Source organism: Mobula hypostoma, chromosome 12, assembly GCF_963921235.1.
Source record: "Mobula hypostoma chromosome 12, sMobHyp1.1, whole genome shotgun sequence".
Classification (NCBI taxonomy): Eukaryota; Metazoa; Chordata; class Chondrichthyes; order Myliobatiformes; family Myliobatidae; genus Mobula; species Mobula hypostoma.
In genome coordinates, this window is record NC_086108.1 from 15168844 (window position 1) to 15192729 (window position 23886).

The following is a 23886-nucleotide window of genomic DNA, read 5'->3' on the forward strand; positions in this document are numbered from 1 at the left end:
GTGAAATAGAGGCTTCATAAAAAGATTGTGGCAACTTTCCTAATTTAAAAGAGTCAGAAAGGACTGAATATAAATGAGGTATAAGCAACGAGGAAAAAGCCTTATAAAACTCTCCAGAAAATCCATCGAGGCCCAGAGCCTTCCCCGAGTGCAAAGAATGAACAACCTTGGCAATTTCCTCATAGGAAATCATCTTATACACCTCTATCGGGTCACCTCTCATCCTCTGTCGCTCCAAAGAGAAACCTATTCTCATAAGGCATGCTCCCCAATCCAGGCAACATCCTTGTAAATCTCCTCTGCACCCTTTCTATGTTTTCCACATACTTCCTCTAGTGAGGTGACCAGAATTGAGCACAGTACCCCAAGTGGGGTGTAACCAGGGTCCTATATAGCTGCAACATTACCTCTCGTCTCCTAAACTCAATCCCACGATTGATGAAGGCCAATGCACCGTATATTTTCTGAACCACAGAGTCAACCTGCGCAGGAGGAGCATGTTTCCTGAAATCAAAGAATTTAATGTTCACAAAATTGGCTTTTAGACATGGGTTTCAACCTGCAGTAGGCATCCTCCCACTTTGTAACCAAACCCAATTATTGATTCCATTCAGCACTTTTAAGCTCTCATCACCAATTAAGTAGTTGTAGTAATTTCAATTGTAAATTCTATACTTTGTTTTTCATAGACAAGTTCAAACTTTGTTCTTTGAGTCTATGTGGTCTAACTGTTGTATCTTTACATGTCTAGTATTCCGATGAGGACCTAAAAGCAGTGAAGAAGTACAAAGACCATGACTACACTGCTCAGTACTCGCCCTGGTCCTGTGACACAATTAGTTCTTACATTGGCAGCAAAGATGCACAGCCCAAAGATATGATGACTTCCAGCAGCCTGGAAATGACGGTAAGAGCAGTGTAAGTGTGCAGAGGAATGTTAACTTTGCCATGGAATAACTGAGCTGTGCCAAACCGTTGAAATTAGGATTTGACTAAAATAGCAGCAGAGCAACCTGGAGTACATCTCTGGGGGTGGGTGGGGGAGCGGGTCCAGCATTTCTGTGAATAAGATTACATAGGATGGAACTATCTATTGATTTTTGAGGTCCAGGCTGGTGAGCAAATGTTGACTATTTTGATGAGGCATGTGCAGACTTAGAGGGGCCAAGGAAAAATATCACAATTCCTGCTTAAGTTTCATTGAATTACCACAGCACATAATACTGATTGGTTTATTAACACAGTTCCTCTCTTGAAAATTGTGCTCAGTTAAAGTGTTAAAAAAAAAGGCAGCTGTGTACCACAGCTGAATATTAATATTTGGTACACGACAGAGTTGCTACAAAATTAAGCTCCCACAATACTGTCTTATCAAACTATTCATGAAAGGAACAGCACAGAGTAAAAAGGGTTGAAAAGTGGGGAAAAAACTCTACACAATCCCATCAAAAACTTCCCAAAACAGGAGTTCATAGATTCATACCACCAAATATCAAGTTACTAAAATTATTCTTTCCATTTATGAGCATTTGGCTGTAGCCGCCTTTTCCATGGTGATTTGAGTGCTCTTCCAAATGGTTCTTCAAAGTTGTGAGAATACCTGACTTCACTTTCTCAGGCAATGCATCCCCGATTGTAACCCCCTCTGGCTGAAGAAAGTATTTCCTCTATTCCTTTTGGAGAGAAACTAAAATCAGATGTATTGGTATTGCAGCTTAGTAAAGGCAACAACAGAGGCATGAGAGAGGACGTGGCCAAAGTTGATTGGAAGGCAGCACTAGTAAGGATGAAGGTAGAGCAGAATTGATTAGCGTTTGCTGATCTTTCTGTGGAAAACACAGAATTCGTTCATCCCAAATAAGAATTATTAAGGATGAGGTTGCGAGGTACTTGGAGGCAGATGATAAAGTAGACTGAAGTCTGCATGTTTTCCTTCGGAGAAATCTTGCTTGACAAATCTATTAGAATGTTTTTGAGGAAATAGCAGACAGGATAGACAAAGGAGAATCTGTGGATGTTGTTTGTTTGGACTTTCAGAAGGCCTTTGACAAGGTGCTACACATGAGGCTGCTAAACAAGGTAAGAGCCCAAGGTTTTACTAGCATGACTGGCAGGAGGCAAAGAGTGGGAATAAAGGGGACCTCTTCTAGTTGACTGCCAGTGACTAGTAGTGTTCCACAGGAGTCAGAATTGGGGCCGCTGCTTTTCACATTATGTGTTATGATCTGGATGATGAAATTGATGGCTTTGTGGCCAAGTTTGCAGATGATACAAAAATAGGTTGAAAGGCAGGTAGTGTTGAGGAAGCAGGGAGTCTGCAGAAGGACTTAGACCGTTCGGGAGATTGGGCAAAGAAGTGGTAGGCGAAATATAGTTACAAGGAAGTAATAAAGGTGTAGACTATTTTCTAAAAGGGAGCAAATTCAGAAATTAGATGCAAAGGGTCTTGGGAGTCCTCGTGCAGAATTCCCTAAAGGTCAACTTGTAGATTGAGTCAGTGGTGAGGAAGCAATTGCAATCTTTGCATTCATTTCAAGAGGACTGAATAGAAGAACAAGGATGTAATGCCAAGGCTTTACAAGGCATTGGTCAGATAATATTTTGAGTATTATGAGCAGGTTTTGGGCCCGATATTTAAGAAGGGATAAGCTAGCATTGGGAAAAGGTCCAGAAGAGGTTTATAAGACTGAGCCTGGGAATGAAAGGGTTACTATATGAAGAGTATTCAATGTCTCTGGGCCTGTACTCACTAGAGTTTAGAAAAATGAGAGGACATCTCATTGAAGCCTACTGGATATTGAGAGGCCTGTATTGAGTAGACGTGCAGTGGATGTTTTCAATAGTAGGAAAGTCCTAGGGCCAGAGGGCACAGCCTCAGAATAAAAGGATATCCCTTTAGAAGAGAGATGAGGAGGAATTTCTTCACCAAGGGTGATGAATCTGTGGAATTTATTGTCACGGGCAGCTGTGGAGTCCAACTCATTAGTTATCTTTAAAGTGGTGGTTGATAGATAATTAGCAAGGGAGAAGGCAGGAGAATGGGTTTGAGGCGGGAAATACACTCGGGGCCACTTTATTACGTGCATCTGTACAACTGCTCGTTAATGCAAATATCAGCCAATCTTGTGGCGGCAACTCTGCATAAAAGCATGCAGACATAGTCAAGAGGTTCAGTTGTTCAGACCAAACATGGGGAAGAAATGTGTTCTAAGTGACTGACCGTTTTTTGGTGTCAGATGCAGTAATTTGAATATCTCAGAAAATACTGATCTCTTGTGAATTTCATGCACAACAGTCTCTCGAGCAAGCTTTCTCAAGTTTTTTGCCCTGAAGAAACCCTTGAATTAATTTTCAGGTCTCAGGGAACCCCTGTGTAAAAATTATTATATCTACAGCTCACAGTATGTAAGTGTGATCAGTAAGCTGTAGATATAATCCAAAAATAATTGTCAGTGCTCTTTTGTGCAGAGAATGAATTTTTCACCAACCTTTGAGAAAAACAGGTAGTTAGGCTTAGCTTACCTTTCTTGGAATTTATCTCTAACTTTCCATTTCATAATTTTTAAATCTCATAAAACAAACATAAATTTCTGTTAAATAACTGGTTTAAGCCAAAATAGGATTTAATTTTTCTAAAGATAGGCTCAGTAGATTTAATTTTAAATAAAGGCTGTAAATTGATTTTAGTGATTGCTATTTACTGCATGAAAATTTATTGACAATGTTGAATAGTAAAGTTACTAAAAATCATAAGCCTAAGAAATATGAATATTGCTGGAGCCATTGCTGTGTTTGTAAGTTGTTTGCTACAGACCAGGCACAATGGAATAGGACAACTTGGATCACCAGTCCATGTAAAACCCATTGAGAAGTAGCTTTCATTGTAAAGGCAGACTTTTTTGTGTCCATTGCTGCACTAGTGCATGGAATGACTCAGAAGATTGTTATTCTTCATCATTAACCTTACCTGTATTGTCTGTAGGCCTGGCCTAGAATCCTCCTCTTCAAAAATCACCACTTTGGACTGTCAGACATGTCTGTAAAACACAAGGGTTAATAAAATATAAAAATGTTTAAGTCCATTCATAGCTTGGAAAACACACTTCCCGTTCCTCATCAGCCTACTGTCCTCTCCTCTGTGCAATACAGCGCTTACAAATTATCAAGTCAAGTCAAGTCACTTTTATTGTCATTTCAACCATGACTGCTGGTACAGAACATAGTAAAAATGAGACAATGTTTTCCAGGACCATGGTGCTACATGAAACAATACAAAAACTACACTGAACTACGTAAGAAAAAACTCAAAAATTACACTAGACTACAGACCTACCCAGGACTGCATAAAGTGCACAAAACAGTGCAGGCACTACAATAGATAATAAATAATAAGACAGTAGGCACAGTAGACGGTATAGTAGGTTGGTGTCAAGCCAGGCTCTGGGTATTGAGGAGTCTGATGGCTTGGGGGAAGAAATTGTTACATAGTCTGGTCGTGAGAGCCCGAATGCTTCGGTGCCTTTTTCCAGATGGCAGGAGGGAGACGAGTTTATATGAAGGGTGCGTGGGGTCCTTCATAATGCTGTTTGCTTTGCGGATGCAGCATGCGGTGTAAGTGTCTGTAATGGTGGGAAGAGAGACCCCAGTGATCTTCTCAGCTGACCTTACTATCTGCTGCAGGGTCTTGCTATCCGAGATGGTGCAATTTCCAAACCAGGCCGTGATTCAGCTGCTCAGGATGCTCTCAATACAACCTCTGTAGAATATGGTGAGGATGGGGTGGGGTGGGTGGGAGATGGACTTTTCTCAGCCTTCGCAGAAAGTAGAGACGCTGCTGGGCTTTCTTTGCTATGGAGCTGGTGTTGAGGGACCAGCTGAGATTCTCCGCCAGGTGAACACCAAGAAATTTGGTGCTGTTAATGATCTCTATGGAAGAGTTGTCGATGTTCAGCAGAGAATGGTGGCTCTGGGTCCTGAAGTCAACAACCATCTCTTTTGTTTTGTTTACATTCGGACAGGTTGTTGGCTCTCCACCAGTCCGTTAGCTGCTGCACCTCCTTTCTGTATGCTGACTCATCATTCTTGCTGATGAGACCCACCATGGTCATGTCATCAGCAAACTTGATGTGGATTCGAGTTGTGTGTTGCAGCACAGTCGTGGGTCAGCAGAGTGAACAACAGTGGACTGAGCACACAGCCCTGGGGGGCCTCTGTGTTCAGTGTGATGGTGTTGGAGATGCTGCTTCCAATCCGTACTGACTGAGGTCTCCCAGTCAGGAAGTCTAGGATCCAATTGCAGAGGGAGATGTTCAGGTCCAGTAGGCTCAGCTTTCCAATCAGTTTCTGTGGAATGATTGTGTTGAATGCTGAACTGAAGTCTATGAACAGCATTCGAACTTATGTGTCTTTTTTTTGTCCAGGTGAGTTAAGGCCAGGTGGAGGGTGATGGCAATGGCATCGTCTGTTGAACGGTTGGGACGGTACGCGAACTGCAGGGGGTCCAGTGAGGGGGGCAGTATCAACTACTGTCCTCCCCTATCTCGCGTCAAAAACTGAGAATGGTCTCAACCAAATAAATATGGTCCTACTGCACACTGCCCTACTGGGCTGAGAGATCTCTAATGAGATTGCTAATGAGGATGCTCGGTCACTAGCGAGCACTAGCAAAAAAGTTTTTAATATTGTGATTGTGATTTTTTTTTTTAAATCACTATCTCTTGCAGAGCACCTTGCGAAGCCATAGGGTTCCGCGGAACCCCAGTTGAGAAACCCTGTTCTAGAGTTTACAAAGAATGGTGTGAAAAACAAAAATCATCCAGTGAGCAAAAATGACTTGTTAATGAGAGAGGTCAGAGGAGAATGGCTGGACTGGTTCAAGCTGATAGGATGGTAACAGTAACTGAAATAAACACATGTTACCATAGAGGTATGCAGAAGGGCATCTCTGAACACATTACACTTTGAACCGTGAAGTGGATATGCTACAATGGTAGAAGACCACACTAGGTTCCACTCCCATCAGCTAAGAACAGGAATCTGAGGCTTCATTGGAAATAGGCTCAACAAAGTTGGACAGTTGAAGATTGGAAAAACACTGCCTGGTTGAAGCTGAATTTCTGCTGCAACATGCAGATGGTAGGATCAGAATTCAGTGCAAACAACATGAATCCATGGATCCCTTTTCCCTTTTGTCAACAGTTCAGCTGGTGGTGGTGCTGTAATGGTGTGGGGAATGTTTTTCTTGGCACATAAGGCCCCTTAATATCAAATGAGTATCGTTTAAATGCCACAGCCTTCCTGTGTATTGTCGCTGACCATATGATCCCTTTATGGCTACGGCTACCCATTTTCTAAAGGCTGCTTCCAGCAGAACAATGCATCATGTCACAAAGTACACGTCATCTCAAACTGGTTCCACAAACATAACGAGCTCAGTGTACTCTAATGGCCTCCACAGTTACCCAATCTCAATCCAATAGGGTGCCTTTGGGATGTCGTAGAATGGAAAATTCACAGCATGAATGTGCAGCCAACAAATCTGCAGCACCTCTATATGCTATCATATCAACCTGGATCAGGAAATCTAAGGAATGTTTCTAGCACCTTGTGAATCCATGGCACAGAGAATTCAGGCTGCTCTGGGGGAAAAAGGGGGTTCTACCCAGTCCTAGAAAGGTATAGTTAATAAAGTGGCCACTGAGTGTAAATCAGCCATGATTGAATGATAGAGTAGATTCAATGGGTCAGGGGGCCTATTTCTTCTTATAAATCTTATGGTATTAAATCTCTGAATCCTCAATTTATGTTTGCAGACATTCCCAGGGCAAGGACAGATGGGTTAGAAACAGAGTAAAGATCCCTCTGCACTGTCCCATCACACACTCCCAGGACAGGGACAGCAAGGTCAAGCTGCAATCATTTCAGAAGAATGAAGTGGTTTGGTTGCTCATTGCTACAGACAATGGATTTTTGTGTTCCTTTTGATTTGTGATTTGAAGCAGCTCACTGTCGTTTGGGGTGCATGTACTGGAGAAGCACTAGTTATATCGTGTAGGACCTTTACAACTACATGAAGAAAAAAGGCGTCCATCTCATCAATGTGACATCCCAGTCACATTCAAAAGATGCAACATAGTGGCTGACTAACAATAGAGCCCGGTTCCCAGTGCTGTAAATATTTGTAAAGCATTAAACCGAAGGACACTGCAAAGGGCAGCGATAGGAGCATGTTGTTGGGACAGGCGAGTGTGTGTTGATTCTGCTGGGTTTTCCTCATGTGCTTGTTAATATAGTGAATTATTGACAAAAGATAAAGTACTGTTCTTAGAACAGTGTGTACAGTATATAAACATGACAAACACGTGTGTAATCTTGGCAATCCTGAATACCTGGGACAGTATATATACTGAGATAAAATGTCCCCTTCCCTTCCAAGTAAGTAATAATGACTTGAATACAATTTACTACAGGTTTGAAATGGGTCATGCTTGTGTGCGTAATGACAGAAACTATCAGGATTAGAATAATGACCTAACATCATTCACATTGTCTTTTAAGACAGCTAGGATCCTTCCACTTCTGAAGGAATTAGGTTGTAGTGACTGTAATATACGGTAAACCACAAGAAATCCAGTAGATAATCCAGGGAAAAGTCTCCACCCTGTGAATGTGCGGAGTGTGACACTCCATAGTGTAAGGAGCGTTTGAGGTAAACAGTGAAATAAACACCAGAGAGGGAAAGATGTTCCACTCGTGTAAGATGAGAAATGGTAGGAAGAGGCTTAATCAAAGCATGAACATTGTCATGGACAATTTTTAAAAAGTTATCAATGGACTTTGAGATGGAGACTTCAAGATGGAGCCAGGGAGTTGGAGACTAGTAAAATTTCCGTGTGTTTCAATGTTCCAGTTTGAACACTTGAGAAAGCTTTGGATAGTGGTACCCAAATCAAAAGACTCAGGGTCAATCAAATGCTCTGACTGGAGCTTTGAAATTGCTGTTTCACTCACCCTTCCTCCCTCTTCCCTCACCCTTTGCCCACCCATCAGAAAGGTGAAACATGGCATGCTCTGTGCTATGCAGCATAGAGAGAACCAGAGTGAGGACCCAAATGGTTTGCCAGGTTTTTAAGATTATACTTTATACTTTATTGTCGTCAAACAATTGATGCTAGAGCATACAATCATCATAGCGATATTTGATTTTGTGCTTCACACAAAATTGGACTTGTTGGTGCAGTTGGGTACTTTCTAATCAATTATACGTGAATTAATATCTTTAACAGAATGTTGACAGTAAAGGCCTGCGGGAACAGCTGATGAACCTTGACATTCAGAGGAGAACCTCTGAAAACAAGGAGGAAGATCCCATTATCCCGTTCGGGGAGCTGCCAACTGTTTCGAAATTTGGTGCCATTTCTCGCACTTCCAAAACCAGTTATCAGACAACAGGACCAGTGCAAGCTATGGCTTCACAAAGCATTGCCACCAAGCCCATCAGTGTGTCAGGTAAGCAAGGTACAACAGCCTAACACAAAATTCTCGTAAATGTAGGAAAATATCTCCCTCCTGGATATTGCAGTGAGTGAAGTACATTAACTCTAAGGTGCAGAGGACATTCACAGGATGTCGCCTGGGATGAAATGTTTCAGTTACAAGGAGAGACTAGGCCTGTTTTCCTTGAGGAGTTGAGAGTAGATGTGATTGAAGAATGTAAAATTGCATGGGTATTTATAGGGTGAATTGCAGGAAAATTCTCCCCATTTCAGAGGAACATCTTTTTCATCCAGAGGGTGGTAACCTGAACCATTGTAGATTGCCAAGATCTTGGTGCTATTATAAGTATTTGGTTCTGGAGTCCAGAACGAGTGGGTAGGGGATACTTAAGTAGGTAATTAGGATGGAAAAGAGGAGCACGAGTTATCACTTCAATTTTATAGAAAATTGCAAAGCATTTTGTAAGTATCTTAATGATAAGAGGATAGTTAGTTAATAAATGGGGCTATTTTGGACTCTTTGGTATTCACCCAAAGCAAAGGACTTTATAGTTGAAGAACTTGGGCAGAGAGACAGTGTTATCATTATAAAGGAGTTATGAGGCATATTCCATGCAATGAAAGGCATGGGAGGAGATAGCTGAGACCCTGACAACCATTCAAATTTTCACTGGCCACATGTGACACACCAAATGACAACAGGACATCAAGTGTTCAACGAGAGCATCATGGATAAACTGGGTAATTTACAAGTCCGTGAGTCTAAAGTCAGTGCTAGTGATGTTACAGGGAAAACATTCTGATAATAGGATTTACCTACACTTAGAAAAGTAAGAGTCGTTCAAGGACAGACAACATGGTTTAATGATCGGACAAAGTCAGCATGGTTTTGTGAAAGGAAAATCATGTCTGACGAATCTCATAGAATTTTTTGAGGATGTAACTAGTAGAGTGAATAGGGGAGAACCAGTGGATGTGGTATATTTGGATTTTCAAAAGGCTTTTGACAAGGTCTCACACAGGAGATTAGTGTGCAAACTTAAAGCACACGGTATTGGGGGTAAGGTATTGGTGTGGGTGGAGAATTGGTTAGCAGACAGGAAGCAAAGAGTGGGAATAAACGGGACCTTTTCAGAATGGCAGGCAGTGACTAGTGGGGTACCGCAAGGCTCAGTGCTGGGACCCCAGTTGTTTACAATATATATTAATGACTTGGATGAGGGAATTAAATGCAGCATCTCCAAGTTTGCGGATGACACGAAGCTGGGTGGCAGTGTTAGTAGTGAAGAGGATGCTAAGAGGATGCAGGGTGACTTGGATAGGTTGGGTGAGTGGGCAAATTCATGGCAGATGCAATTTAATGTGGATAAATGTGAAGTTATCCACTTTGGTGGCAAAAATAGGAAAACAGATTATTATCTGAATGGTGGCCAATTAGGAAAAGGGGAGGTGCAACGAGACCTGGGTGTCATTATATACCAGTCATTGAAAGTGGGCATGCAGGTACAGCAGGCGGTGAAAAAGGCGAATGGTATGCTGGCATTTATAGCGAGAGGATTCGAGTACAGGAGCAGGGAGGTACTACTGCAGTTGTACAGGGCCTTGGTGAGACCACACGTGGAGTATTGTGTGCAGTTTTGGTCCCCTAATCTGAGGAAAGACATCTTTGCCATAGAGGGAGTACAAAGAAGGTTCACCAGATTGATTCCTGGGATGGCAGGACTTTCATATGAAGAAAGACTGGATGAACTGGGCTTGTACTCGTTGGAATTTAGAAGATTGAGGGGGGATCTGATTGAAAAGTATAAGATCCTAAAGGGATTGGACAGGCTAGATGCAGGAGGATTGTTCCCGATGTTGGGGAAGTCCAGAACGAGGGGCCACAGTTTGAGGATAGACGGGAAGCCTTTTAGGACCGAGATTAGGAAAAACTTCTTCACACAGAGAGTGGTGAATCTGTGGAATTCTCTGCCACAGGAAACTGTTGAGGCCAGTTCATTGGCTATATTTAAGAGGGAGTTAGATATGGCCCTTGTGGCTACGGGGGTCAGGGGGTATGGAGGGAAGGCTGGGGCGGGGTTCTGAGTTGGATGATCAGCCATGATCATAATAAATGGCGGTGCAGGCTCGAAGGGCCGAATGGCCTACTCCTGCACCTATTTTCTATGTTTCTATGTTTCTAATTATGGGGAGATCTTGGCTGTCCAATTTTAGTTTCAAAGAAGTGACAAAATGTATTGATGCAGTGCAGTTGATGTAATTTATAATGACTATATTAATCTCATTAACAAGACCCAACATGGAAGGCTGGTCTGTAAAGTTAGATGTTTGTTGTATTCATATGATAATATTTGGATTAAAGGTAGAAAGCATGAATTGCAAATTTGCTGATGACAAAGAAATTGTGCTGCTGTTGATAATAAGCACAGTAGTCAGGCTACAGAGTGACCTTGATCAGCTGGTAAACTGGGCAAAGCAATAGCTGAGGAATTTAATCAAAAACGCTGGAAATCTTGAGCAACATACACAAAATGCGGGAGGAATTCAGACAACGAGGTAGTATCAATGGAAGGGAATAAACAGATTGGTAGCCTCCAATCTAATGGCAATTTCTCCCCCCCGCTTGCTTTTACCTTTCCCCTTTCTGATTATCTTCTCAGCTCTTCTCTTGTCTTTCACCTGCCCATCATTTCCATGTGGTTCCCCTTCTCCAGCCCTTTCTTCCATGGTCCAGTCATCTCCTATTAGATCTCTTCAGCCCTTTACCTCTTCCACCTATCCCCTCCCAGCTTCCAACTTCACTCCCCTCCTCCACTCACACATCTTCTGCCTCACCTGGTCTTCCTAGCATATTCCAGCTTATACTCCTTCCCCTCCCCTCACCTTATTCTGTCTTCTGCCTCTGTCCTTTCCAGTCTTGATGAAAGGTTTCAGCACAAAACCTCAACTGTTTATTCCTCTCCATAGATACTACCTGGCTTGCTGAGTTCCTCCAGCATTTTGTGTGTTGCTCAGGAGGAATTTAGTCAAGTTTAGGAGGTCACCTAAAATTATGCAGTGAATGGTAAGGCTATAGGGAATTGTTGAGGAACAGAGCAACCTTGATTTACAAGTACTAAGATCCCTGAAGGTGACAGCACTGGTAAATTGGGTGATTAAGAAGACACATGGGATATGTCTTCACACCGTAGGATATAACAGCAAAACTAGTGGGATTTTATAAAACATTGGTTAGACCGTAGCTGTGGTACTGTGTACAGTTCAGGTCACTACACTGCAGGAGGATATGATTGCACTGGAGAGTGTGCAGAGCAGATTCAGCAGGACATTGCTTGGAATGGAGCATTTCAGTTATGTGGAGAGACTAGATAGTTTGCTCTGAGGGGATCTAATAGAAGCATGTAGAATTGATTGGTGTATATTGGGCAGATAATGCAAAACTTTTTCCAAACAGGTGTGTCAAAAACTAGAGGCCATATTTTTAGGGTAATAGATTTAAAGGGGGTCTGACGAGGTTGGAATTTGGAACTCAGTGGTTGGTGGAGGCCTTACCATTACCACTGGATGAATTGCCAAGGACAGGTGACTGGTTTGTAGGATTAGTGTAAATAGGTGCTTGATGAATGTGATGGGCCATAAGGTCTGTGACCTTGCTGTATGACCCTACAATTCTAAGAATTACCAATTTTAAAGTTAGCAGAAGGAGTGAAATCACTTTCCTGCAAAGATTCCCTAAAATACTGCGATGTTGTTGGAGAGTTACTAAAGCATAAACTTTATACTGATCAGAGCATCAAGGTCCGCAAACACAGAGCAGTCAGCAGGAATCTGAAAGGTGGGACGTGTTCAAGGGGCCCAGTTGTTCTAAAGCCTCCTGTGAAGTCAGGCCAGCCTGCAATAGATTTATTTGCTCACATCTGAGGGGAATTTTCCAACGCATTCGAAGCAGCTGTTTATATAAGTATGTTAGAGCAGCTCATGGCAAATGGACCCCAAGTCTTCACAGTACTACTTGAGAATATTGTCACCATTACAGCTGCAGGTGAAATTAAAACTGGGCCCTTAGACTGTTCTAAACTTGCCTTTATTTCCCCTTGGCAGATTATAATCCATATGGAAACCACAGCAGTTGGACAAACTCACCAGCCTCATATTCTCATCAAAGCTTACATGCTCAGGGACATTTTATTGACAGGTGGGGAGTTCTAACCTCTTGTAATAACCTGCTGCTTCCCATGCTTCATTACCACCTACCGTTCCAGGTGGCCCAGTGCAGTAACAACACAGGTGTTGAGAAATTGGAACCATGTGAGCAACACACACAAAATGCTGGAGGAACTCAGCAGACCAACGAGTGTCTAGGAGAAGAGTAGGGTCGATGGTTTAGGTCGAAGGCTTTCGTGAGTCATGCTGAAGGGTTTTGGCCCAAAACGTCGACCCTACTCTTTTCCTAGATGCTGCCTGGTCTGCTGAGTTCCTCCAGCATTTTGTGTGTGTTGCTTGGATTTCTGGCATCTGCAGATTTTCTCCTGTTTGTGATTGGAGCCACATGATGTGAGATTGAAAATGCTTTTGAAGAGCATGTTGGGTGAGTGTTTAGAAGAGAAAGGAGTGACAGAGGAATGCTTAACCTCAAACTGGTTTTGCTGTTTGATTTGTTTATTGCTGCTCTGTGACCTAGTCTCCACCTCCTCTATCTACAAATTCCAACCCTCCTCTTCAGCCAAAACCCACCTCAGTCCACCGGTCACCTCTATGTCACCAGTCCCCTTCTCTTTATGCTGGCTATCTCCTTTCTGCACTCAGTCCCAATGCAGGGTTCCGACCCAAAATGTTTACGCTTTCTTTCACCCCCACAGATGCTGCTTGCCTAGTTCTTGCAGCAGGTTGTTTGCTAATCCAAATTCCAGCTTTGGTCCATATCCATTAATAGCTTTATTAACAAACTATTGATCTCAGATTAGTAATTAATTAACAACTTAAACCTAGCTCAGATGAAGTATTCGCTACGTCCCTGGGTGAGTGCAGCTCTAACAGTCATCAGGAAACTGAACACCATCCAAGATAGTGTTATTGCACTTGAGTGAGACCCCATCCACCACCCTAAACATTCACTCCTTCTGTCACTGGTGCATTGTGGCTGCAGTATAGGATGCAAAGTGGTTTCTGCCCCGACTGTCCCAACAGCACCTCCCTAGCCCACTAAGACACATTAGAGCAGCAGGTGCATGGGAATATAGGTTCCCAACCAAGTCTCACACCATCCTGACAACGATCGCTATTACTTTGTTACCAGGCGGACTGCAGTATTCCCTCCGAAAGCTTACCTGCAGGTCATTTAATGGCACTAATTGCAGGTTCTAACAACCGTATCTCCATCTCAGCTGTTGAGTTACAAATCGACAATGAGATCCAAGAGAGTCGACAGGAGCCAAAGAAAAATTGATACCAGCTCAACAGACTGGGACTAGGGTATGATCTGAAAGAAATACCAGCTGAGCAGACTGAGACCAGGGTATGATCTGAAACAGCGTCAGGCTTTTCAGACCTGATGAGGTAGTATGGGACCCATTCTCAGACCCATAATGCAGACTGTGTGTGTGTGTATGTGTGTGTTTGTGTATGCATGCACATCAGAGGCTGAAGGTGGACGCTCCTCGCTGTCATACTATTTGAGAAGAATGTGTGCTGATTGTGAGGCTGTCTTTGGTGGGTGGGAGGAGAGGTTGGAGATCCTTTCTTGCCGATATTCCAATGTCGATTTATTGTAGTGTTTGTACCACACAGAGAGAGGCTGAACGTACAGGAAATGACTCCCCATGGGAAGCACCCTGTGCCCCACATACCTCCAACGGACCGGGACCAGCTGAGGCTGGAGCTGCAACAAGTCAACCAGCAGATCAGCCAGCACAGTCAGCTCCGAGGAATGGAGGTATCCAAATGTTCCTGCAGCTGAAATATCTGCACTTTAATCTAAGTGGGGGGGGGGGGGGGCGGTACCATTGACCAGAAGGCATTGTACTGCCCAACCATCAGGGTGTAATTGGATAGGAGAAAGGATCTCCTGGAAGGGTCAGGAGAGGTATCTGGGCCCAATGAGGGGAAAGGGTGAGTGCTCAGGAGAGTAACTTTGGAGTGGTCAACGGGAAGGGAAGGACAGGAGAGGGTGGGGAATATGGACAGGAGCTCGAGAAAATCAAGGTAGAAAGACCTTTCGCTAGAGTCTATTCACCTCCCTTCGTCTGTGTCCCTCAAGATCAGGTGCCATGGGGTGTGAAAAATGGGGAATGTACTGCAGGTTGACATTCTCTTACTCCTCTTGTTCCCTAGGTTGCCAGTAGCCCAGTGCTGGGCCAACGAGAGGTGGGAAGCCTCACCACACAGCAGCACAGTTCCTGGCCCAGTCGAATGTCCAGCGAGCAGCTGAGCTTGGAACTGCACCAGGTGGAGAGGGAGATCGGCAAGAGGAAGCATGAGCTGGAGACGGTGAGTGGCCAGGACCTCAGCAGTGAAGCCTTGTCTGAAGATCATAATCCAGGTCAGGCATGGACCTAGGTAGCTCTTCAAATGTTTCTTCCATGCAATAAGGTCATGTTGAATCCTCAAGTCCACTTCTTGCCCCAGCTCCGTGATCTATTCCAAATGTCAACTGGGGTGTATTTGGTGTCTATCCATCCAGGGAACCTACAATGCCAGATAAAGGAAAGTTTAAGAGTTAACGTGCAAAGAACAGGGCAACAGTACAAAGCAGCATCACTATGACAGAAAGCCACAGAGTATAGAAACAGCTGCAAATCAAGTCAGGGTTTAATGCTGTTCATCTGAATGCAGAATAGGCTAGAAATTAGTGCCTTTTTAAGGCATGCAAATTCCTGAAAGGAATGTATAGGCTTGAATCCATAAGGTTGTCACTTCACGATGAATGTGGAAGCATCAAGGTGTTTCCCCTCTGCCCCCACACACACGAATGAACGTTGTGAGGCTATTGAGATGGATTTGCCCACTGCTGAAGTGCTGCAGGTGTCTTCTGTTAGATAGGTTCTTGGTTCATGGCTGCATCTCCAGCCTGTAAACTGTTTGGATTACAAACATAACCCGGGTAGGACCAGTAATTGGCAATTTAGAGCCGATCTCAGGTAAAGTTCCTTTATCTGAGAATTTTCTCCCACTTCACAGGATTGTCAATGACCTGATGGTTGAGTGTATTCAAGGCAACAATGGATCTTTGGATAACAAGGGAAAGGAAAGATATGAGGATGTGGTCCCGAGGTAGAGTTTCAACCATGGTGTTTCTGAATGGCAGAACAGGGCCGAATGGACTGACTCCCATCAGTGGAGCGGATTGGCTTTCAGCTAGGCCTCGGGGCAGCCCTTCACTTTGTCCAGTTGTCTGGATTCAGGTACTGAGTATCAGCTGAACCCCGTTTACTTGGTTTGGATGAATCAGGAGGAGTAGAGACTTCTTTCTTCTGCATTGGAGAGATCCAGCAGTGTCCCTAAGATCTAGTGTGTATGCTGTATTTTCCACATTATAACATCTCAAATTAATGCTCCTTCCTAACCTTACCTTAGGCTGCAACCAGAGCTGTACCATCATGATTGTATTACGTTATCTATCCCAGACAGTCAATTTATGTTTGTTACACAGGAAAGTCGACCCTCACTGGAAGTGCAGTATAAGCTGGCATCGAGCCATCAGGCAGAGAACGGACAGCCTGAGCAGCAGCACAAGCCCTCAGAGGATCTGCAGCCTTCCCTCAGGTAACACCTAGTTATCAGTGCAGACCATTCTACAACTGATCTTCACAGTGTGTCAGAAACCTCCGCCTCCGTCCTATCCTGCTCCATTTAATGTTTTCTTTCCCGGAAATCTGCTTTAAAGCAAGACACTTTGACATTTAGTAAGTGCAGCTTTACGCCCTTAGCTTTCAGAATGGAGTAGTCCTGTGTGTGTGAGCAGTCAACAACCGTGGACACCCAGATACCCCTCTGCTGCATTCTGCTTGTACTGTATCAGATTAGTTAGTCCCATACTTGAGTGACTGCCATAGGTTCAGCCAACGTCCTTGCTCTGGACTTGATTGTGGTGCCTTGTGGTCTAATACCCAGTGCGACCCACAGACTGACCTTGTGAACAGTGTGCCCAGTGAAGTGACTACTGTGCCTGTGTCCAGGCTTGTTGGGATTGACCATGGCGGGGTTAGGGTGCTGCAAACATTTTCTGTAAGGTATTATTTACTGTTGGTTGATGCAGGTCAGATTCTGGATCCATTTGGATTGTCAGTGTTTTACCCACAGTTGCCTGTGTTAACACTGCGCACATTCATAGAAACATAGAAAATAGGTGCAGGAGTAGGCCGTTCTGCCCTTCGAGCCTGCACCGCCATTTATTATGATCATGGCTGATCATCCAATTCAGAACTCCGCCCCAGCCTTCCCTCCATACCCCCTGACCCCCGTAGCCACAAGGGCCATATCTAACTCCCTCTTAAATATAGCCAATGAACTGGCCTCAACAGTTTCCTGTAGCAGAGAATTCCACAGATTCACCACTCTCTGTGTGAAGAAGTTTTTCCTAATCTCGGTCCTAAAAGGCTTCCCCTCTATCCTCAAACTGTGACCCCTCGTTCTGGACTTCATTATGATTGCTGAATATATTGAAGGGGAGGGGAGGTTTCTTGACAGAAAAGATGTCCAGAAGTATGAGGAGAGAGTGGTAATGAGACTTTAAAATATACGAGCAAAATAGAATGATTCAGACCATTGAGTCTGTTCTGTAATTCAGTCATGGCTAACTATATTCTTCTGCCCTCACCATGTACCCCCCCCCCCCCGCCAATCAAGAGCCATCAATTTCTGTCTTAAATATACCCAATGACTTGGCCTCCATCACCCACTATCACAACAAATTCCACTGATCCCTCAATCCACCACCCCTCTGGCTGAAGAAATTGTTCCTTATTTCAGTTTTAAAGGGGAGTCTCTTTATTCTGAAGCTGTGCCACCTGATCTTGTATTGATGAAGATGGCAGGTGCATCACATCAGGACTAATGAATGGGGAGCAGGATCTGTGGGCTCTTGTGTTCCTATTCCACTGGAGCTCAGGGTCCTGGAAGAGTTCTTTGTTTGGCTACAGAACTGTCACTGGTCAATGTGGGCTTCCCCCAAGCCCTTCACAGCTCTCCTTGCCAGCTGTGTAACTATGAAGGCGCATGCTGTGGCAGTGAGGGGCTCAGTATGGCTATGTGATTTTGCACATTCATAGGGTAGTGTTATTTCTATTGACATCACTAGCTACACTAGTCAAGCTTATTGTCATTTGCCCGATACAGGTGCAATGAGAAACTAGCAGCAGCTTCATAAACAACACATGATGTAGATTATACAAGACAGTCACAAGAGAGGGGAAAAAAGCTGCCTTTGGTCGTAGGAGAATAGCATTCCTGAACCTGTTGCTGTGGGAAGTCTGATGGCAGCAGTAAGAAGGCGGCAAGATCCATGTAATGGAGATCCTTGATGATAAATACCACCTTCTTGAGGCAGCCTGTCCTGTAGATACTGTGCCTGTGATCCACTTCTCCCTGCAGCCTCTTGTATGCCTGTGCCAGACCATGATGCAACTACTAGTCAGGACTCTTTCAGCTTGGTCAGACAAAGTATGCTGACCAAAATCCTACCTCAGCTTCCCAATGAACAGAGAGCAGCAGGAGCCTGAACAATGTGAGCAGTTTAGGGCTGAGGATAGGCAACTTGTTAATGTCACAGATGCACTCTGTCTATGCTTGAAATGCTAAAACCTTCTCTGTTTCTTGTTGCAAAGTGAAAGATGCAAGGTTGGGGCCTCTGGCTTCACTACAGACAGCTCCGTCAGCGCACTGACCAGCAAAGCCGCCTCTCTCAATCTGGCCCTTGACACAGAGGGAGCAGGGGACCACTGCGACAGCCAACAGAATGGCCTTTAAACGAATGGAGACAGCAACTGTCTTGGACAAGTCCACTCAACATCGTGTTAAAATATACAGCACTGCAAGCAATGGACTTGACACACCACTCATCTAGATGCAATGCGTCAAAGTAGCATTGAGTTTTTTCTTGTTGTTGTGTGTGTGTAAACTTTATTTTATTAGCATGCATGCCTTGGCTTGCAAGGCATGGGACATATTCTTATGATTACCTGGTTAATCTTAGTGAAGTAATCTCACCTTATGTACCCCAACTTCAGAACTGTGCCTGCAACAGCGCAAGTTATTGAAGTCACATTCCCATGGGATTCTGAGATGATGTGACGAAGGTCAACGTCACAGATGGAACCTTTTTAGTTCCACCGCAGTGAGGAGCAAATACTTCCGCTAACACATGTAATCAAAAGCTGTTACTTTCTGATAGATAGAAGCTCTGACCTCTTCCTTTGAGCAACCTTCCTCAGAAGGTGAGTGAGGAGGGAAGAACCAGTCAGAAAGGCTTTCACCAAGGGGAAAGTAACACTCTTAAATATTGTTGTTGTATTTACTTTCCACAGGGTGGAAATTAACTAATCCAAGAGCAGCCTAAGAGGAAAGGGTTACTGCTTTCTGAAAATGAACTTTATTGAAGTTAATGCCTCTCTTTGCTTAGCCCATGTTAACTGCTGAGGAGTAGCCACATCCCAAAGGTCATGGGGTAGCTGAAAGGTCACGCCTTCTGGTTCCAGTGAGAGGGTGGTCATCCCAAGATCAGACTATCAGGTACCCCATTGAAGAGGAAGCTGGGTGGAGCTCTAGCTTGTGTGTCTGGACTGACCTGTCAGTGAAGGCAGAGATCTGGGCCATGTTTCTCAAGCCATAGTCTCTGATCGGAGAGGAAGTTGAGCTAAACTTCCAGTAGAGAGGAGATGAGGCATGAATTCCCAGTGCATGATTGATTTGAGAGATTGGAACCACTGTGGGCTTGAATTGGAGTGATAGGTTTGTGTAAAAAGGGCTGGGTTGTAAGTCAGAAGGTCTTGGATACAGTGCAGAATTGTTTGCAAGATACTACTATGCTGCAGTGACCTTTCAGTTCCTCTGTGTTGGCTTGTGAAAGTGGTATGAGATTAGGCCGTCACACAGCTGCACTCCAAGGAACGATATTGTATGTTATCAGTTTTTTTTTTCGGTAAAGCTGTTCAGATAAACCTGAATCACAAATGATGGGAAAAAAGCCCCATAAAAAGCAGATTCTGGGTGCCATTCTAAAGGCTTGCTCTTTTTTTTCATATCCGCAGCTAGATTAGACTGAATGGGTAATTAGTGCTGATTCTCTGGGGCTGGTTGAGTGATGGGTTTGTGAATCCCAGGCCCTGCTTGTGTGGGTCTGATTATAGGATTCCAGTGTAGAGCTGTACATATCTGAAACAAAAATGATTAAGCTGTGAAGGCAGGTGCTGGCTGCTTGGTACCTCTGCAGTATATCTCTCTCTCAAAGCTAACCGGGACTAACACTTTCAGATTGAATCTTGATGGAAAAGATTGTTGGCTGGGAGTGTTATTCAGCTTTATGCAGTTTGTTTTGAAAGATCCTTGTGAAAAATAACATTTAACTAATCGTGTACTTTACTACAAATGTTCTTAAGACCATGGAGGCTGGTATAATTTCAAAATGTGCTTCCAAAATCTGTTCTGTTTTATTTCAGACCCAGCTGTGTTTCTCTGACCTTGTGTGTCTTTTCCTGTTCGACAGTGTTGATCACAGCAGCTTTGCACTGTTGGTTCCGACTAAACTGGGGGGCTAGGACTGCCACCTCAAAGTGGGGTAGGGACTGACATTAATCGACAAGGGATGTGAGCCTAGCAGTTCCCCAAAGCCTTGGCTTCGATTTGCTTCTCCTCTCCTCTCCCCCCCACCCCCCCCATGCGGCCCCTACCATTTCAGTGGAATTGGCCTTGGTCAGTACTTTGCCCACAGGTTAATACCCTTTGTATCTCAGCTAGAACCTTTGCTGTCAAGGAGGTTATGTCAATAAATCAATATTGTCCTCAAACATTAATGGTAGAGGGTTCACAAAATGATTCCCAAATCCCTGGGAATCAACCTGAAGCTGGAAGGTGTTCTTAGTCCAGGCAAATGATACTACATCTCTTGTAAGCACTTCCAAATGAGGATTAATTCCTTTCCATCCTCTCCTCCACCTTCTGTATTCAGTCCTGACGTTGACATAATGTCAGTGATCCCTCCCAAATAAATGCTTCCCCACCTCCCCCAGCTTTAAAGTCTTTTATCTTGCGTCAGATCTCTAGTGTGCACTTTGCCCTCGCTGGGCGCCAGTGTGAGTGGGCAAGCTGCCTAAATGAGGATCTGTTGTAGCCTGCTGTAAGGAAAGGGCCATCAGCTCTCACTGAAACAACTGATGGGGAGTTTCAGCACTCCCCTGTATTATTTTATGTTGGCTGATTTCTGGTGTAGAGTACTGCCTATTGCAGTGATATTTATTTTCTCAGCTATGTGATTGTAATTTTGATACTTTTATTAGATATTTTCCTTCAAATCCATGCCAATACTAAGCACTGATATTCAGTCTGCAGTTGTCTGGCCCCACAGTGGCTTGTGATGGTGTAGAGTGCATGGAGTCACAGTGTGTCAGTGCAGTGGGAGGTGTACCCTTCTGACACTAATGCTGACAAGTCCTTGCCCAGCAGCAGCTTCTCCCGCTTGCAGTTCCCCATCCTCCATCTTGTCACAATGACTTCTGTGAAGTTGCTTTCTTTGGAAGATCTGCAAACTGCTGACTGGGACACCATCCACGCTGCTGCCTCCATGCACAGGTACCTGGGCTTTCTGGGGCATTATGGTGGCAGGGGTTGGGGTTGGGAAGTAGTGGAAACAAGTGGTCAGGTGACCCTCAGAGTGATGCTGATGTCCAGATTACAGAGTGGAGTCCAACCTTTCCATTGAGGATAGGCTAAGTGAGGCGGTGAACTTTATTCATTATTCTGGTACAGCTGAGTGGTGGTGTTATCTGGGAGAGGAGAGGAAGTGAGGTATCACCTACCCAGGTTTACAGTGAAACCACATCGGGGCCCAGGTGCCCACAGCTTGGTCCTCACATCAAGGCTGATCACAGCAGTCTGTGGTCAGGCCCAGGATTTTCCAAAACACCATTATCTTCAGCCTTCTCCCTGTCCAGCTTATTTTATTCTCCAGGTTCCAGCCGTGACTCAGTAGCAGTCAGTCGTCAGTCCTATTCACCCCACACCCACCACTCTTGTTTCTGGAGAGCTGTGCCCCTCTCACTTTCCCAAGCCCAGGTTTACAATCTGCCATATTGCCAGGACAAAGTACTCCTCCGTCTTCCTCATCTATGGGAGTGAATGGGACAAGGTGCCCAACATCTCACCCATATCCTTCCTGCCTTGCCCTCTTGCCTTTGATCTTACCCGTAATCATTTTGTATCCCGCTGATAATCAGTGAGGGATCAAGAGTGAGCACCCACAAGTTGGAGTCTGAGTTGGGTATATTGGAATTAGTCCTCTTGGCTGGTGAAACTCAAGACTGGGAGGGTTTGGTTTGGAGAGCATTGGCTTTAACTGTATCCTACACTTCAACATGAAGTATGTTTTATTTAACCCTGCCAATACAGGAAAGCCATCAGCTGGGCATGTTTATGAAAAAGCATGAGTTAGCAACCTCATGCCACCTAGTGTTTGCGTCGTTGCTAGCCATTTATTGCTAGCTCCTGGGGTGGAAACAGTTTCATTCTTCAGACAGAGCAGTGATAATGTGTGAGATGTATGCCATCAGATTAGACTTGTTTGGTGTGGAGAGAACATTACCACCACCAGCACCAGACCATAGGGCAGATTACTGGCAAAACGTCAGGGATCATACCAAGCCATTCATTTATACCGGTACATCAGACAGATCAGTACGCAGACTGTCTTGCTTCCAGTCTCTCCATCAAATTCTCTCCTGCAACTTTTCCCCAGCTCTCATTACCCCCCTCTCTCTCTAAAACATTCAGCCTCCCATACACCATCAATTCATCCTCCCTTCCTCTGCCTTCTCTCCACTCTGTCCCACCCTCTCCTAACACCTAACCTGATCTCTCTGCCCATTCCCCCCTTGCTTCACCCCTCACCCTTCGCTCCAAACCCTTTCACCCTCACAACAGCTCCTTCCCACTTGCTCCAGCTCTTCACCGCTCATGCTCCCCTGCCTGCAGGTTCTAGTGAGGGTCAGAGTGTATGGGAGAGGTTGCGCTCCACTTTGTACCCCGTGTGCTGCAGACAGTGGGCAATGATGTTCCTGGGGTGAGTTGGACTAATGCCCTGCCTGTAAACCCTGGCCGTTTCACCCACCTGTAGCACATGCTGGGGGCAGCCGCTGTGTCTACCCTGTACTTTGCTCTGAGCTCCTGCTCTCTGTTCAGAGGCCTACCATTATTTGGTGCTGCCAGAGGTCCTGTGGAGAGAGTGCACGATGGGTGCCCTGAGCATGTAACATTGTTAGAAGAAGAGCCCCAGAAACCACCTGATGTCGATCCTCGTGCAGAGAGTATTGCCTTCTCACACATCAGCTTGTTTAGTTTTCTTAAATTAAGGTAAAAAAAAATAAATTTCCTGAAAATTTTGTTTGATATACTCCAGTATGGAATGTTTTAGAATATCTTTCTCCAATGTGGAATGTAGCTTTTTTCCTTTGTAATGAATTCACTGTGTGAACATTGTTTTTTGCCTTTGTATAGTACAATAATATTCTGCTTCAGTACTGGGGAAAGGGAATCAGTAAAGAAACTGTACATGAGATTGTTCTGCTTGTCAGAAAGCAAATGCAGTTCATCAAACAATAGAAGTTCACAAGGACTTCAATAAATTGTTTAAAAAGAAAACAAAATTTTGAATTGCAATCTGTGTCCTTGGTGTTATTTATTGATACTTCTCTTTTGTTCACCACTTCTGTGCTGCTCGCTCCCTCTTCCCACACTATAGTAGGTCACCCTGCTATAGGAAAGAGCACATAGGAGATCTACAAGAATGTTTCTGGCACTCAAGGGACTAAGTTTTGGAGAGAGGTTGAGAATGTTGGGATGTTTTTCATTAGAGTGTGGGAGACCATATAAAATTGTGAGGAGCGTAAACAGGGTGAACGTGCATTCTTTTTCCCTGAGTTGGGGAATCATGAACTATAGATTTAATGTGAGAGGAGAGAGATTTATTAAGAACTTGAAGGGCAGCTTTTTCAATGACAGTGGTCCAGTATATGGAATGACCTGCCAGATGAAGTGGTTGAGGTGGATACAATTACAATCTTTAAAAAAACATTTGATAAGTACATGACTTGGAAAGGTTTAAAGGCATATGGACCAAACATAGACAAAAGGAGCTAGCTTAGTTGGGCACCTTGGTTGCCAAGGAGCTTCCAATCAACCTCTAGGC

The 23886-nt window shown here is 44.2% G+C and overlaps 1 protein-coding gene across 6 annotated transcripts in view; it reads left to right on the forward strand.

Annotated features, from left to right (window-relative positions):
- LOC134354623 (roquin-1-like) overlaps window positions 1–23394 on the forward strand; it is a 174185-nt gene extending 150791 nt beyond the window's left edge. For 5 of the 6 annotated variants that reach the window (XM_063063641.1, XM_063063640.1, XM_063063639.1 and 2 more), the window contains 7 exons: window positions 752–907; window positions 8286–8508; window positions 12597–12690; window positions 14283–14427; window positions 14826–14981; window positions 16144–16256; window positions 18317–23394. In XM_063063641.1, coding sequence (XP_062919711.1) covers window positions 752–907; window positions 8286–8508; window positions 12597–12690; window positions 14283–14427; window positions 14826–14981; window positions 16144–16256; window positions 18317–18458 — 1029 coding nt within the window. In that variant the 3' untranslated portion in view covers window positions 18459–23394. The remainder of the gene's footprint in view (window positions 1–751; window positions 908–8285; window positions 8509–12596; window positions 12691–14282; window positions 14428–14825; window positions 14982–16143; window positions 16257–18316) is intronic. The other variant, XM_063063644.1, reaches the window with a different exon arrangement.
- Window positions 23395–23886: the final 492 nt, after the last annotated feature.